The following is a 16,304-nucleotide window of genomic DNA, read 5'->3' on the forward strand; positions in this document are numbered from 1 at the left end:
TCTGTTGGTGGTAGAAATTGTGTGCTTTTGATATTCCAGGTCTCTGTCACAACTGTGACATTCTGTCCCACCTTATCCCCCATTGCTATCTGTGAATGGCATGCAGCAAGTTTCTCCAGTGCGATATCTGAGGCCACTACCGCCGATGTGGTTGTGGCACATTTATTGGCACATGCAAGTGACCTGGCAAGCAATGTGCAAAGTTTGAGCGAGTTTGCTATCTGCGTTTAGTAACTGTCTCGTGCAATAAAGCTAGTCATTGCATTCTCGTATCTGAAATGACAGAGGTTCCCTGATATATTGTTCCTCGTTTATATGCAGACTGATGTTGAGAAACATGTAATGAAGTTGTTTCAAACTACTAATCAGCTTATCAAGGGGTAAATAATTGTTTGAAGAACATAAAATCCTAACATCTTTGTTATTGTTTGAAATGGGATTAACATGATACGATATGATTGGTGGCTAATTTTGAAAAAAATTCAAATTTGACGAGACTCAGGGAACAGAATTAATTACCTGTGGTTGCCTAAAGAAATATCTTGTATACTCACTCAATTGTTTTTCATAATGTTAACAACCACAAAGTCTCTTTGCTGTGAGGGACATACCCTCATTTGCTGATGTGTCACATTGGACTTGAGGTCACAACATTGTGTGCATGTGTATTCCTTCATGTATAGAAACCCGTGAGGAGCAAATGTTGTTGTTTTTTCGTTATTTTTTCAGTATGCCATTTTGAGTACATATCATGCCCAGAATTCTGGTCCAATTTTAAACATGACCAGCCATACTGAAAAGGCCATTTTTTAATTACCGGTAAGCTCATCTGGACCAAGGATCAAGTGTACTAGTGTAATGGACTGCTTGTCAGTGTCTGATATTGGCATCATCGGTAAACATCTTCTCCTCTGAACAACAGGGCCAAAGAAGCTCAAACATGATTGTTGAAAAGTTTCTGATTTGATTTCCAATATGTCTCCCAGATGCTTTGTCATGGCTATATATGTTTGTTATTTGTATCATTGTTAATTTTCAGCATGTTTCCATTTCTCAATTGCTCATCTTCTCACGAAACTGGCAAGAAATACAATACGGACTTGTAAGTATTGCCACATGGCATGGTAAGCCATGTTTCTCCTAGAAAATATCCCAAAACAGACATCACATCGACAATTTGAAATTAAATATGGAAAGCTGATGTATTGCCCCATCAAATTATGGAATATTGACAAAGCACACTAGCTTATTAACATGAAAGAAATATGGTATACAGAAATAACACAAAGCAATATAAGTTTTCAAAGGCTATGGAAATACTTATGTTCTGGTTCATAACATGGTAATCTGATCTTAGAGACTTTTTGTGTGACTGTATTATGTACATGTCTTAAGCTTTTTCATACATCCTACTGCTAAGCTTCTAATGATGAAAGCACCAAAACACAATTAATTTTTCAAAATATCCATCATCCCTTTGAGTTTTCATAACAAAAGTCATTAAGTTTTATGTTCAAGTATTTAGTTGCATTAGCCAGATGCGCTTTAACTTGTACATAACATTTTTGTCTATTTGCATTCCAAGCAGGAATATTTATATGCTTTAGGTTGTATAATGAATTTGTACATTTGACCGAATCGATCGATTGTGTAATATTTAGATTTTATTTGTCTTTATTTTATATTCATAAATTTAAGCTGTGGCTTTGCACCACATTACAAATGTGTGTGGATAACATCAAATGTTGTGCAATGACTTGAGACTTTTATACATTCTTTTGTCAGATGCATGTATGTTATTTATTGTTGTAAATGTTCAATTGCATATTATAAGCTGGACACTGTGCAATAATTACACTTATATATTTTATATTGAAAAATGCATAGTAGCTCAATATTGTTTCAAGGAAAATTGCAAATCTTTTTTCACAATGAGAAAGGCTACTAAATAGCATTAGTGATGGTACTTGCAAAAGTGATGTGATTTCTTTTCTTTTTTAAATTTATTTATTAGAGTGATACGATTTATCAACACTTGAACTTCTAGTACCATAACAGTTTGTGTTGGTTTTTTTACACTGAATAACAGGGGGCATAATTTTGAATGAAGCATAATGTTCTTTGTAATTTGAATAAATATATTTTCATACTGAAATCTTAGTTGTTTTATATACTACTTTGAACACTCCAAAAATATCTAAGACTAAAATTTATAAAAACTTTTGAGCTGCAAGCTATGATGAATTATGGATACCCAGTCTCGAGTGACTTTCAACAATATTTATGACGGACAGACAATATGTAATTCTGAGTTGCATGTTGGTAAAAAGGCTTGAAGACTTTTTTTTAACTTAAAACAATTTCTCTTATCTCTATTGTTTGAGGGGCATGGGTAACCCAGTTATCTAAGGTTGCTGTACTGAGATGCATCACTTAGGCTTGCCTGAACCCTGGGTTCAAATCCCAGATTTGCCCTAATTATGTTTCTAAATTTTTCAGGGCTAGACCCGAGCTTGTTGGTTTCACCGAGTGGTAAACCTACATCACTGCTGTCTTTCCTCTCACATCAAGCTGCCACTCTGTGATATAACTGGAATACTTTTCAATGCAACATTAAACCCAACTCACTCATGATAAAATAACAAACCTAAGCAAAGTTGAAAACCTGCATCAATTCCGAGCAAACAGACTCTTATGGATAATGCAAAAAGCCGCATGGGAATGTTTATGTAGAATTTACAGGGATATATCTATGCTTTCCCAGTGGCCAGTATTAAGAAGTAAATCTCTCGAAAAAATGTCACCGTGTAATTCTCCATTTGTGTGTTTTAAGAATTTTCAATGCTATACCGGTAGTAATATCTCAATGGACTAAACTCTACCATGGATATTTTCATTATTGAAAATAAGTATAAATAAATAAATAAATAAATAATGATGTGTTTGATTCAATTTATAGTAGAAAGTACATGTTTTACATGGATCAAAACAAATTCACAACATATGACTACAAAATTTATCATTATCCAAATGCACTTGTAACAGGCATGAAGTGTAAGTTCATGGATACATTTCTTGTTGTGAAAAATTCACTCTTACTACTCGGACGATTTAAAGTTACATTACCATCAGATACATTATATACACAGAGCTCCAGAAAAGCTGCGTATCTGCGTAAAAAACGCATCAGAAATGCAGAAATACGCAGTAAAACAAAATCCAAGCGTATCAAATACGCAACGAACATTACAGATACGCTACAAAAATAAAACTTGTGCGTATCATCAAAATATTGTGAAGTAACCCTGCGTATTCGATTAGCAAATCAGCAACTTATTTTGAAATTATAAACGAGCATTCCGTCAACCTTGCCAAACCCCACGATGGCAGTTACATCATGATCATTTGCCATCACACTTTCTTGTGGAAGTATCGTGGTATTTTTTAGTCCTATAAAGCTCTGGAACCCACACGACACCAGTTTGCAGGGACTAGATGAATAGTGTTTTTAAATATTTAACTTAAATACCCACATGTGTAAAAACTAGGGGGTAACAGAAATTTGAAAACCCAAATAGAATTACTGATACCCAATGATTTTAAAATGCATGGGTAAAATACCCACAACACCAAAAGCTTATCTGGAGCTCTGTATACATACTGTATTTACAAAAAATAGATAATTTAAAGAAGCTGAAGAAACTTTATGGAATGAAATTTAACTCGCTCATCATGTATCCAAATGAACTATACAACACAAAAACAACAATGCAAACGCTGAATATTTGGGGAATGAAAACACATAGTTGCTATAATAAGGGCATATTAGTGACTCGTGTATGCACAACATAATGCCACTACAAACAAAACTTCAGTATGTTTCGAAAAAGAACAGAGTTTTGATATATACATCTAGGCTGCATTTAATAGGAGATCTGTAGATTGTTTGGCCCAGATATTTTATACAAGAGTCATCAGGAGATGACACATCCTCCCAGACTGGTGCAATTCAGAAATGGAGTTTGGCTACTAATACTCCACTTTAGTTCATTGCCATTGGATACTTTTAATTCTGTGAAGATGAGAATAATTCTGTTCACTTTTCAAAAGGCACTAGTTCTTCACTAGACTGATCTGCATAGCAAGTTTAATCTTCAAATATTTACCGGTTTGGGAGTTCTGCTCTGGAAACGAGCACTACCCTACAAAAGTCCAATTTGTCATCATGAAATCATAAAAAAGACAAAAAATTAAAATCCCAAATCATCAAAAGGCACCAGTAGAGCACATCTCAAAATAAAATATGTAACAGTTTTGTAGTTTTGCTCTGGAAACGAGCACTACCCTCATTTTCAGTGTAAGTCCAACTTGCCATGAAAACATAAAATGAAAGCAATAAAAATCCCAAATTATCTAAAGGCACCAGTTCATAGTTAGACAGATCTATATAGCAAGTTTCAACATGAAATATTTAACAGTTTTTTTAGTTCTGCCTACGAAAGCGGAAAACAACTTGTTTTCATCATGAAAAGTCATGAAAAAAAAAAAGAAAAAAAAAAATGAATAAAAATCCCAAATCATTGCAATATCCACCCGTTTTTCAAACCCGGGTGATAAACAAAAGACATAATATTTTCAGGATCCTGCAACTGGAATGGTACTTCCTGGCCAAACTTCAGTGTTACATCTGGGACTTACATCTAATTTGTTCTTGTGCCATATGGCCCTTTAATATGTGTGCCACTGGTATCAGAAACCAAGGATTACATACATGTACATTTGACACTATTTAGAAACTTTAGAAAGTTTTTTAGTTCCTTTAATGCAAATTAATACATCTATCCCTAAGTATATGTAAATGATAATAATTATCAGGTCTGTATTACAATAGCATTTCCACAACTTCGCTAAGATGTGTATTTTCTAAGCTTTAAGTAAAGCATAGGAACTTGTCACTTATCGTTATGATTTCATAACAGTTATGCCAAAGTGCAGTCTAGGTACATTTGTATACCGGGATTATTTATTTGCTACAGATTTAGTTTCACTTGCTGCAGTAAGAATGTGTGAGTGTCCACTGGCTTCAAGGTTGTCTTTTCACTCGCTCTTTCGGTGAGAATCCAGCATTTGTCATCATTCTGCCATATTTCTCAATGTGTTGTTTCTTTTTCTGGAACAAAGTCAACAGATGTTATTTGACAAATCATTTTGAAATTTTATGCCATACATCCGACTCAGTGTGTTTTGAAATTTTGAAAACTTACAAGTAATGTTCCTGGTAGAAGTAATAAGAAATACGTACATCATACAGTCTGTCTTTGTCTTTCATGATTCTTCGTCTTTTCAGAGCCTGCAGGGAAGAAGATGTTACATTTAGCATCTACATATTACACCAAGCATATATCACAAAACACTCCAGTAATCCATAGTTTACACTGATTTTTACAGAAACCTGAATTTTCTTTATTAAAACTTGAGAATATTTGCTGGTCTGCATTATGAATATTTCACTTTTTCTGAGACAAATATTTTTTCTATCTAAATGATTTAATAAAACTGCACAATTTAAAAAGAAGAACGGACTGTACATCCTTTGAACACAGTGCACTTATAACTGCCATGTCTAATTCAAACTTTACTATAGTGGCACTAGAAAATCACTCACCATGTTAACAGTGCTGGATTAAAGTTTGACTGAGAGTATTTAACTTGTATAAAATATTTCAATCACATCTCTTTCATCTGTATGAACACATCATAATATCTATATGTCATGTACTAATTGTTTTTAGGTAACTGATAAAAACACTTGTGTATTTACATCTTTCCCTAAATTGCTAAATGTAGTGACATTCCATTCATGATGTTATACAGCTCTTTGACAATTTGTGAATTATGCTTATTATTTGATTACTGGAACACTTTATTCTAAAGTATGTCATAACTGATAAAAACATACCAAGAACATCCTTAAGAACTTGTCTTACTGCACTAACAGTGTTTGACACTGACCAAAGTTTGTCAGTGGTCCAAAGGACCAGCACATAGAAAAATCTACTGGTCCTGTTGGATCCACGTTCGATTCCCCACGCGGGTACAATGTGTAAAGCCCATTTTCTGATGTCCCCTGTTATGATATTGCTGGAATATTGCTAAAAGCAGAGTAAAACCATAGTCACTCACTCACTGCTTTGTGGTAGTAATGTTTAGCTTTGAGCATGCTGGAGCGTGTGAATTTGGAGCATTTTAGATTTTGCAGACAATTACTACATTAGTATCATTACAATAGACATACAAATTGTACATTGTGTGATTTTGGAATAACCTACCTAATCAATGAACATGTAATGTCGAAATACCAGTGTTTTTGAGATGATTATAATATTAAAACAACCTACAGTGTGTTGGATGTAAATCCCCATAAGGACATGGAAGAGGAAGAGAAGTATGGCAAGAGAAGACTCGCTCCATCGATCCCAGCTGCGCAGTTCCTTGATAGGTATCATCCTTCCTAGAGCACACATGAAGGCACACTCAGTAGATTGCAGGGACAGGAATATCAACAGTGACAGAATATAGATGTCCTGAAATATGGAAAAGTTTCACATAACTAGAAAGTCATCTACAAGAGGATGACTAGATAAGAATTCTAAATGCCTCAAGTAACTTATTTGGGGATGATTCCCATATATAAAGATTTCATGGGGGTCAGTTTGGTTCTTTGATTCTGGAGCAATAATGGTATTGGTAACCTGGCACTTCTATGTTGGCGATACCTGGTCCATCACTTCACAGGTAATCTGTCGCTTTACCCATCAATTTATAGCAGTGTTTATAATCCAAAATGTCCAGATATACAGATTTCCATTGTACTCAGAAAATAGTCAGAATTTGAAATTAGACATGAAAGTCAAGCAGTCCTAATGCTTACGAAACTTCTACCTCTATTACATATCTGCCATAAATGCTGTATTTTGGCTTCAATCACACTAACTAATATTTTCAGATTTTCAACACACGTCCTCTTCACTGTCAATTACACACAATTAGTTGCCGCCAAGTATACTCGTAACTGCCCATGCCATGACATCACAATGGCGGTCATGTCACTTTTTTCCTGTGTGTTCTAGAGTCAACACCTACTATAGTAGTAGTGACAATCTAGCACATGGTAGATTATTCTATTAAGATTGCTATAATAACAGACATATTTATAAATATATATTTAAAGTCATAGTGCTGCTGGGATCAACAAGCATGTGAGTATAGCTGGTGTTGGGTTTGTGAGGTTGCCATGCACCACCCACGGGTGTAAGAAGTGTGGTCGATTTATGATCACGGGAGATCCTCATATCAACTGCACAAAGTGCAGAGGAAAGACCTGCACCATGGAGAAGAGATGTGAACAATGCAGCCACACATCCAAAGAGATCTTCTCCAAGATGTCAGAGGCAGCGACTAAGGCCAAGAGGAGAGAGGCGGCGAAGAAGAAAGTTGACAAGATTACCACTGAGAAATCAGTGTCTACCCCAGCGCCTCCCTCTCCAGCGACCCCATCATCTCCTGCACTCACCATGAGTCTCCTTCAACAACTACTGGGAGAACAGCTGGAGATGATGAAGGACATGCTTGAAGCTAAGTTGTCTGATATGGACGCAAAGATCGCGATGGTAGCTCTGGCTAAGACTACCAGATCCTTGTCCACAGCCGGGGCCAGTCTACACAAGATCTACAAGCTGAGACACACGGCCAGTCCATGGACCACGTCCAAGCCATGGGGCTGGACGCCTCACGAACTCCATGGGCCAGCCTACCGACCACGCCTTACCGTTTGACCAACAGGACCAAAGTCAGTCGCACGGACTCCACGGGATTACCCAGCCAGCCGTCCAACCAACAGGCCAGCCATGGCATGGCTACCATTTCCAATGGGCTACAACCCTCACAGAGACAGATTATACCAGAATCATGGTCACCGGACGATGGCGAGCTCTACGGGGCAGAAGCTGAGGGATACAATTACCCACCCCCCACGGGAGATTCCCAAGGCTACTCAGAGCTGGAATCAGAGGGTTTGGAGGAGCTTGACAACTCACCCCAACGATATTTCAGTGAAGGCTACACTTTTGTGGAACTTATCGAAGAGCTTTACCACCTTATGCCTACACTTCGTGACAGAGGATTCACCACCCCAAATGCCAGAATACTTATCAGCCTAGATCTTACAGATTCATATCTTCACGTGCCGACACACCCATCATCTCGGAAATATCTACGCTTCGCAACCACTTGGCCCACGTTACGAATTCCAAATCCTACCATTAGGAATAGCAATTGCACCATAGCTATTCACCAGAATTACAGCGCCAGTCATCAAGTTTGCCCATATCAAGCTAGTTTGAATCCATGGTTATCTGCCAATTTCTTAGTGGCAGAGCAAGGGAAAAATCAGCAACAGCAGAACATGATATTCTTAGTTCAACATATGACTAACCTTGGTTTCCTAGTCAACCAAGCCAAGTCAGAGATATCTCCGGTCCAAGACATTATATACATCAAAGCAAGATTCAAGCTAGACAGGGGATAGCTGTGTCCACCAGTGGATTGATTCGACAAGACCATAAAGATGATCCAATCAATCACAAGTCAACCCAGCAAGTCGCTGAGGTGGTGGATGTTTCTTCCAGGCAACTCTGCAGGATATGACCTTCAGAGGAAGGCTGAGACTACATCCTCTACAGACATGGGTAAACTCTATACAATCAAAGGGCCTAGAGTTCCAGTCACAGTTATCTCCCACTTTGCTACAAGACCTCCATTGGTGGAATCACAGAGAACATGTGATGAGTGGCATCCCCCTGTCTTATCCAACGCCAGAACATCTATCATCAGTTCTCATAGCCACAGACACCACCACAGTAGTGGCATATATTCAGAAGCAGGGAGGAACCAGATCCAACTCCATGATGAAGGAGACTACATGATTGTTTGCCTTAGCAGACTCCTTCAACTGCAAGATGGAAGCAAGACATATACCAGGGAAACTGAACATGCTGGCCGACAGCTACTCACGTAGGGGGAGAATAGTGTCAAATGGACATTACATCAACAGATCTTCAGCTGGATAACCAAGATATGGGACATGACACACATAGATCTATTTGCCACCTGCCAGAACAACCAACTCCCAGTTTATGTCAGTCCAGTTCCCGACCCAGGAGCTCACCAGATCGACGCTCTTTCGATGGATTGGACGAATCTATTCGGCTACGCATTCCCACTATGGTCTCTCCTAGACAAGGTCATCCACAAGGTGGACGAGACAAATTGCGTAATAATACTGATAGCCCAGTATGGCCCAGCAGGGCATGGTTCCCCAGACTATTAAAGCTACTACTGGAGGAACCCATACAGTTACCACTTCGTCAGGATCTGCTACAACAGCCCAGGTCCAGCATATTCCACGAAAATCTTTTGTGGCAAGATCGTGGCGAACATCCTCCTCCCTTTTATATGACAACAGATGGGACAAGTTTGTCCAGAAGAGAAGACGACTAGATATTATTGATAATGCTGTATCAATCCCTATGATAGCGAACTTTCTTCTTCATCTACATCAAGACAATAAATTCAGACACAGGACGATAGAAGGTAACAGATCAGTCCTTCATTCTGTAGTTTAACATGATGGATAATCTATCAGAAACAATCCCATCCTCAACAGATGAATGAAATCCTTTCTACAAGAAGATATTAGGACCCCTCATCTCTTGCCCAAGTGTAATCTATCTGTGGTATTATCGGGACTGTTCACGGAACCTTACGAACCAATGGCGAAGGTTGCCTGACTTAAAAAAGCCAGGAAAACATTGTTTCTGATAGCCATGGCTACAGCAGCAAGAATTTCGTAGTTACATGCTTTAGACTATTCTAGTCTTACCCATGATCAACATTGGACTTCTATAACAATAAGATCGCTCCCAGATTTCGTAGCCAGGAACCAATCTACCACAATGGGACCGTTGGGTCATAGACACTATACAATCCCGGCATTAGGACTAACAGTGGATCAACCAGACAGACTCTTATGTCCCATCAGAGCTCTCAAGTTCGGCAAGGGGGGGGGGAGGATCTGACACCAGCAGCATCAAAGGGTAAGTACACCCCTGATCACTCTGCTTAGTAGGACATGTAGGATGGATTAGAAGCACCTTAAATGTCATCTATCACCATTAACCGGAAGTGACGTCAGCACCGGAAATAGCTGAACAAATCCCTTCTAACCAAGAAATGACGTCTTTGGTTGGTTGGTTTGTTGTTTAACGCCGCACTCAGCAATATTCCAGCTATATGACGGTGTTCGGTAAATAATCGAGTCTGGACCAGACAATCCAGTGATTGATATCATGAGCATCGATCCACGCAATTGGGATCGATGATATGCATCAACCAAGTCAGCGAGCCTGACCACCCAATCCCGTTAGTCGCCTTTTACGACAAGCATGGGTTGCTGAAGACCTATTCTACCCCGGAATCTTTACGGGTCTAAAGAGACGTCATTACCAAAAAGAGGAAGTGACATACCAGAAGTGACATCAGAACCAGAAGTGACGTCAGAACCAGAAGTGATGTCAGAACCGGAAGTGATGTAATCGCTGGTATTATAGGTCACTAATCCAGGTTTATTATGGTCAAAATCAGCAAATATAACTGTAAATCTAGTAATAATATCACATATTTGACCGATTATTGACATAGTTTCTCATTTTCAAGTCCTCAAGGGGAATTTCAGAGGAAATTATCTCAGTAGGATTACAATCAGTACATTATGGTTTCCAATAGAGGATTGCTGTCAATTACACAAGGAGTTACTAGAGGCAGATCCCACCGGGTCCCTCTGGTATATTCTGGCAGATATGTAATAGAGCTAGAAGTTTTGTAAGAATTATCGAACAATAGTTATTATTGTTAATAATTCTAAGAATACTACCTCTATTACATACGAATTACTCCCCTCCACCTCCCAAATTCATCAACCTCTAGTAGGAGATGAGGGAAAAAAGTGATATGGTCGCCATTGTGACGTCACGGAGTGGTTGGTTACGAGACTACCTGGCGGCAACTAATTGTGTGTAACTGACAGCGAAGAGGACGTCTGTTGAAAATCTGAAAATTTTAATCAGTTTGATTAAAGCCAAAATACAGGATTTATGGCAGATATGTAGTAGATAATCTTAGAATTATTAACAATGATAACTATTGTTTGATTTCCAAATAAAAGATTTAGAGGTCTCGACTGAAATACTACAGCTGCAAACCTTAACCCCTTTAATTTTAAGCTGAGTCAAGATATACTGAATACTTACCAAGTAGGTCAAATAGGATATGGTTGGTAAGCTTTGTTTGACCACTAGCTTGAAGGCCACAGCTGTCAGGAACAGAGTGATGCAAATGCTGATACGATCACCATTGTTGGGTTCGATGGAGACCACAGTAAAAGTCAATGAGACAATCAGAATCTGGAAGGATATAGTGAAGTGCCCTGACATATAGCATTGTTATAGAATATGTCAAAGCTGTGTATGGTCAGTTTTCTGAAATAATGCACACCTGTTCATGACAATGTTAACATCTTTTAATGATTTTTATATAAGTCATAATTGTAATGATACCCGAAAAATAGAAAAAGTCCCAACACCAACTTCTTGTAAATAGCACAAACTGACCTCATCCACATACATCAACATTCAATTTTAATAAATTTTAATCAATTGTTATGTAAATAAAGAAGTTATACACAGTTCTATTTGAATAACACATAATAACTTCTAGCTTGGGAAAACATATGTCCAAGATTTGTACAATGCATTCTGACTTTAAAATAAAACAATCCATACATATAGCTATCTTTTCGAAAAAGCCGAAAAGAGCAACTCATAAATTATAACAGAAATTAATACAGAGAATGCAAATAATATCTTACCACTCACTTTGCATTTTTTTACATAAACAGGAAAATTTCTAAAATAAACAACACGTACTTCATATATATTTTATCATTCAACCAGGGAGTCTCCCTGACTAAATCCACATTCTCACCATGCCTTTACATACTTCACACAAACAGGCAATATTCTGAAATTTTTGTTTCTTTTCCTATATGACAAAATATGAATTATCACAACAGCAATGAATGATCATAAGAAATCTGACAGTTTTTGTGCAGACCTTCCTTGAATGGCTTCCCTGTCTGAATGATAATCAGAAATGAAACAGTTGTAAAAATGACCAATATGAACATAAGTGGTCATATCTTAACCTGTACGTCCAATCTAATTTCCTTAAGAGAAGTGTGATCACAAAATCTATTGTTTGAAATGAATCAGTTACTGCCACATGTGTATATATTTATCTATTCCTATTGTTCTTTGAACCACCCTAAATAATGTATAAGTCAAATTCCAAACATAATAATTGAAGATGAGGTATCACAAGTACTTTTTTCATTAGTTGCTACATCAAGTATGTAGTCTCTAACATCTGTTATTAGTTCATGCTTGAGAAATAAAATGGTGATGGTGGTGATGAAATTTGAGCAAACGCATTAACAAGCCACCCTTAAGCTTATCAGATGTGTTTCATGCTTCCCCTAGCTTTGTAGAAATTGTTTAATTTTTTTTTTTTGTCAATAACTTATTCATTCTAAAATACACAAAATTTTATCAGCTTTTTCACATTTCATCATTTTCCACATTTTAAAATAAAATGTGACAACCTTCTTATCACTGACCTATATTCCTAATACATGTATCATTCCTCCCCTACATAGATAAGCTATGTCCCAAAGTCTTAAAGCAATACTGGTTATGTTACTATAACACAATCCAATGTAAAAAATCTTACCATGATGACGATTATGTTCCAAATGTAGAAGCCAACCTTACGCTTGACCCTGGACTGGACATGAAGGATGGGATGGGAAGACAGACTCGCATATTCCATGGTGGTATTGTCACGGAATGATTCTACATGGTGGTAAATATTCCACTCTTGAGCATCAAGGAATGTGTGTGTGTTGACAGTACTCAGCATATGTTGGTCCTCTATTAGTTCGATTTTGGCGACAGGTCGTTCAGTGCCAACTTGAATTGTCAAATCCTATAAATAGTTTATGAAAACTATTGGAACAAAATTACAAAATAAAATATCTCTTTGCAACTCTTAAACTAGAAAAACAAAATATTGCATGTTGATACAAAGTAGAGTGTAAGAACCATTAATAAACAACATTTGGTAAACTAACATTTACCCTTTCCTTTTTATTTTATAACGGAAGTCTCTAATAATGAGCATGCCCATTTCTGCTGTGCAATGTGTACATTTCACTCAATTTTTACATCTGATGCACTAAAAAATCGTATGCAAAGAGTATAAGCTAAGAAAATGCAAATTTAATCAATCATACTTTCAAGAAATGCTTAGTACTAATATTGCTTTATTTCTGTTCATGTGTATACCTCAATCCTACAGTTTTGAAACAAAGTAAAAAGAGAGGCCTTAATACTTTGCTTATATTAATGATAAAGTTTTCATATTGCCAAATAACCAAATATTTTCTAAGTTGATATACTTTTCTTAAGATGATTCTAGATATCAGAACTGATTCCTGTTCATGAACTACCTGCACATCAAAAGGAAAGTGTTGTAATTCCATATTCTCTCGAAATGTTCCTTTAAATCTCCACAGCAGTAGCACGATTGGATGTCTGTAGTTTTTATCATGCCTGACAGAGAATGACTTGCGATCAAGAGACATATCTTCACAGTTTAGGATTATCAGCTTGGGATCCCAGTGAATCTTTGAGTCGAACTTGGGAAGTTTCTGAAAATAACATTGAAACGAGGTTCTAAGTATGAATCAATGTTGTCTTTTACATCGACTTGATTCCATGGAGAACTTTAATTGGTAATTCAAATAGATTAAAACAATATTAAACATTTAGCAGAAATAAGCTTGTTAGGACATTTTGTAATTGTGTTCATTGATTGTAATCATCACTATCATCATGACTTCAGCTCAATACAAGAAATTCAACTAAATTTTATTGTAAGTTTGGCATATATGATCAGGATTTTACAACTATCATTTTATATTATGTTGACTACATACATTTGCTTTGCCTTGAGGATTTGAAAAAGCTGGTTCTTCCCATTTTGCCTGAAGAAATATCTCTGCTTGAAATTCTTGGCTAATTGTGTCAATGTCAACTATCTTCAGGAATGCACATTTCACCTCCACTGTTACCTGAAGTAGACAGAAGAACAATGATGACAACTATTAAATAGGAATAGGAGACTGGAATTAAACAGAGCAAAGGAAAGTTGACATCATATCACATAATTTAGTTGTGTACAGTTATGCTGCATCTGTTTGTAAAGGTATCAGAAAAAAATGTCAATGCAAAGAAAACAATTCTTTGATATCTGAATACCTTTTCTGCTTTTACGATATCATGAAAACCTGCAGTTGGATCTGTTGATATGTCCTTTATTGTCTGTAAACTTGACAAAAGAACTTGGCTGTTCTGATCCAGCGTGACGCTCATGCGTCGAAATGTGTCCGCCAAAGGATTATTTGCGTCCATGTTTTGTCAGATCTCTGCAAAAGAAACGGCAGAACTATCATCTGTCGAGTTCTTTGCAGTATAACATGCTGAATTTTGCGAATATGTTTATTCACCTTCAAGAAACATACACGAAATGGTAGTTATTATTCTCAGCGAACCGCCCAACATCTACTTTGTTAAGAAGTTTAAGAAAAAGTATCATTGTGAAGCGTTTGCGACATGTTCCGTTATGTTCAGTTGGGGGTAGGTGTAACTTGCTAAATGTTGTCATATACACCTTATCAAGAACTGTAAAGCACTAATGCTGTTTAAAAACACACACAAACGTGCACGGTCATACATTAAGTTAAAACTTTGACAATAAAGAACTGGAAAACTCCAGTCATTTTCCTTCAGCGTCACAATGGCTAGCAGACGAATTTCTTCAAAGGGAGGTAATACAGATAATATACGCAAACATCCTCTAGTAAAAGGAATTACCCCACAACCTACAGGACAATTACCAATAATTACCTTTTTAGTGATGAGGTGATAATAATAGTACAAATACTTTTCTCAAATAAAGTTTAATGGGTTTTATTAATTTATGATTTGCGCTGAGTCCATGATTAAATAAAGCTCATGTTTGATAATATGATGGGACCAAAATTACTGGCTCGGGATGATGGTGCTTGCGACAAAATTAAGTAAAATCACATCATTTACATTACATCAACCTTATGATATATGGTGAAATTCAGGAGCGTGATTTATCTGACAGAGAATATAGCTTATATATGGTGTTGATTTTTATACCGTAGATAATTAGTACCGATAATAATAAATATTGCGACCGAAATACACACATATATCATGCATCTTCACTTGTCGGGCTCAGGAAATAAAATTTGAAATCTTATGTTTGTTTGTTTATTTGTGAGTGAGTGAGTGAGTGAGTGAGTGAGTGAGTGAGTGAGTGGGTGGGTGGGTGGGTGGGTGGGTGGGTGAGTGAGTGAGTGAGTGAGTGAGTGAAATGTTATTATTTACCTGTACCAACACCCAGGACCGCCTCCGTGGTCTAGTGGTAGAGCGTCCGCCCGAAGAGCGGAAGGTACGGGGTTCGATCCCCGGCCCGTCATTCCAAAAGACGTTAAAAGATGGTACATGTTGTTACCCTGTCTGGCGCTTGGCATTAAGGGGTCAAAACAAAGACTGGTCAGCTCGATGTCAGTATACTGTGTCTGAGTGGGGTAATAATCGGCATTAGTCCGGACTTGTACAACCAGCCAAACACATATATACGTGCATGCTTTGTTTGTTTGTTTGTTTGTTTGTTTGTTGTTTAACGCCGCACTCAGCAATACTCCAGCTATATGACGGCGGTCTGTAAATAATCGAGTCTGGACCAGACAATCCAGTGATGGAATCATGGAAGTCATGAGTATCAATCCACGCAATTGGGACACGATGACATACATCAACCAAGTCAGCGAGCCTGACCACCAGATCCCGTTAGTCGCCTCTTACGATAAGCATAGTCACCTTTAACGGCAAGCATGGGTTGATGAAGACCTATTCTAACCCGGATCGTCACGGGTCCACGTGCATGCACGTAGCTAAATAAGTGCAATAGTCTTGAACGCGACGTTAAACCCCATTTCACCTTACTAACGCCCAGGAATGTGTGTTTATCATACG

At 37.4% G+C, this 16,304-nt stretch overlaps 1 protein-coding gene across 2 annotated transcripts; it reads right to left on the reverse strand.

Moving 5' to 3' along the window:
• Window positions 1–5,005: 5,005 nt before the first annotated feature.
• LOC124141229 (gamma-aminobutyric acid receptor subunit beta-like) lies at window positions 5,006–15,057 on the reverse strand. Of its 2 annotated transcripts, none has more exons than XM_046509168.2 (9): window positions 14,968–15,057; window positions 14,493–14,659; window positions 14,171–14,305; window positions 13,682–13,882; window positions 12,904–13,158; window positions 11,367–11,519; window positions 6,399–6,584; window positions 5,303–5,350; window positions 5,006–5,170 (listed from the first exon to the last, which is right to left on the reverse strand). In XM_046509168.2, the coding sequence occupies exons 2-9, from the start codon at window positions 14,643–14,645 to the stop codon at window positions 5,084–5,086; spliced, it is 1,218 nt and encodes a 405-aa protein (XP_046365124.1). In that variant the 5' UTR covers window positions 14,646–14,659; window positions 14,968–15,057; the 3' UTR covers window positions 5,006–5,083. The 2 variants fall into 2 exon arrangements, with proteins under 2 accessions (XP_046365124.1, XP_046365125.1); XM_046509169.2 differs by having other exon boundaries at window positions 14,905–15,045.
• Between the last annotated feature and the right edge of the window lie 1,247 nt (window positions 15,058–16,304).

The sequence above is a fragment of the Haliotis rufescens genome, unplaced genomic scaffold (genome assembly GCF_023055435.1).
Source record: "Haliotis rufescens isolate VD_foot unplaced genomic scaffold, xgHalRufe1.0.p SCAF_12, whole genome shotgun sequence".
NCBI lineage: Eukaryota > Metazoa > Mollusca > Gastropoda > Lepetellida > Haliotidae > Haliotis > Haliotis rufescens.

Coding starts and splice junctions, on each gene's coding strand:
- LOC124141229 (XM_046509168.2), bottom strand. CDS start 14,645: ATGGACGCAAATAATCCTTTGGCGGACACATTTCGACGCATGAGCGTC. Junction 14,306..14,492: donor ATATCGTAAAAGCAGAAAAG/GTATTCAGATAT, acceptor TGTCTACTTCAG/GTAACAGTGGAGGTGAAATG. Junction 13,159..13,681: donor ACTTTCCTTTTGATGTGCAG/GTAGTTCATGAA, acceptor AACTATTTATAG/GATTTGACAATTCAAGTTGG.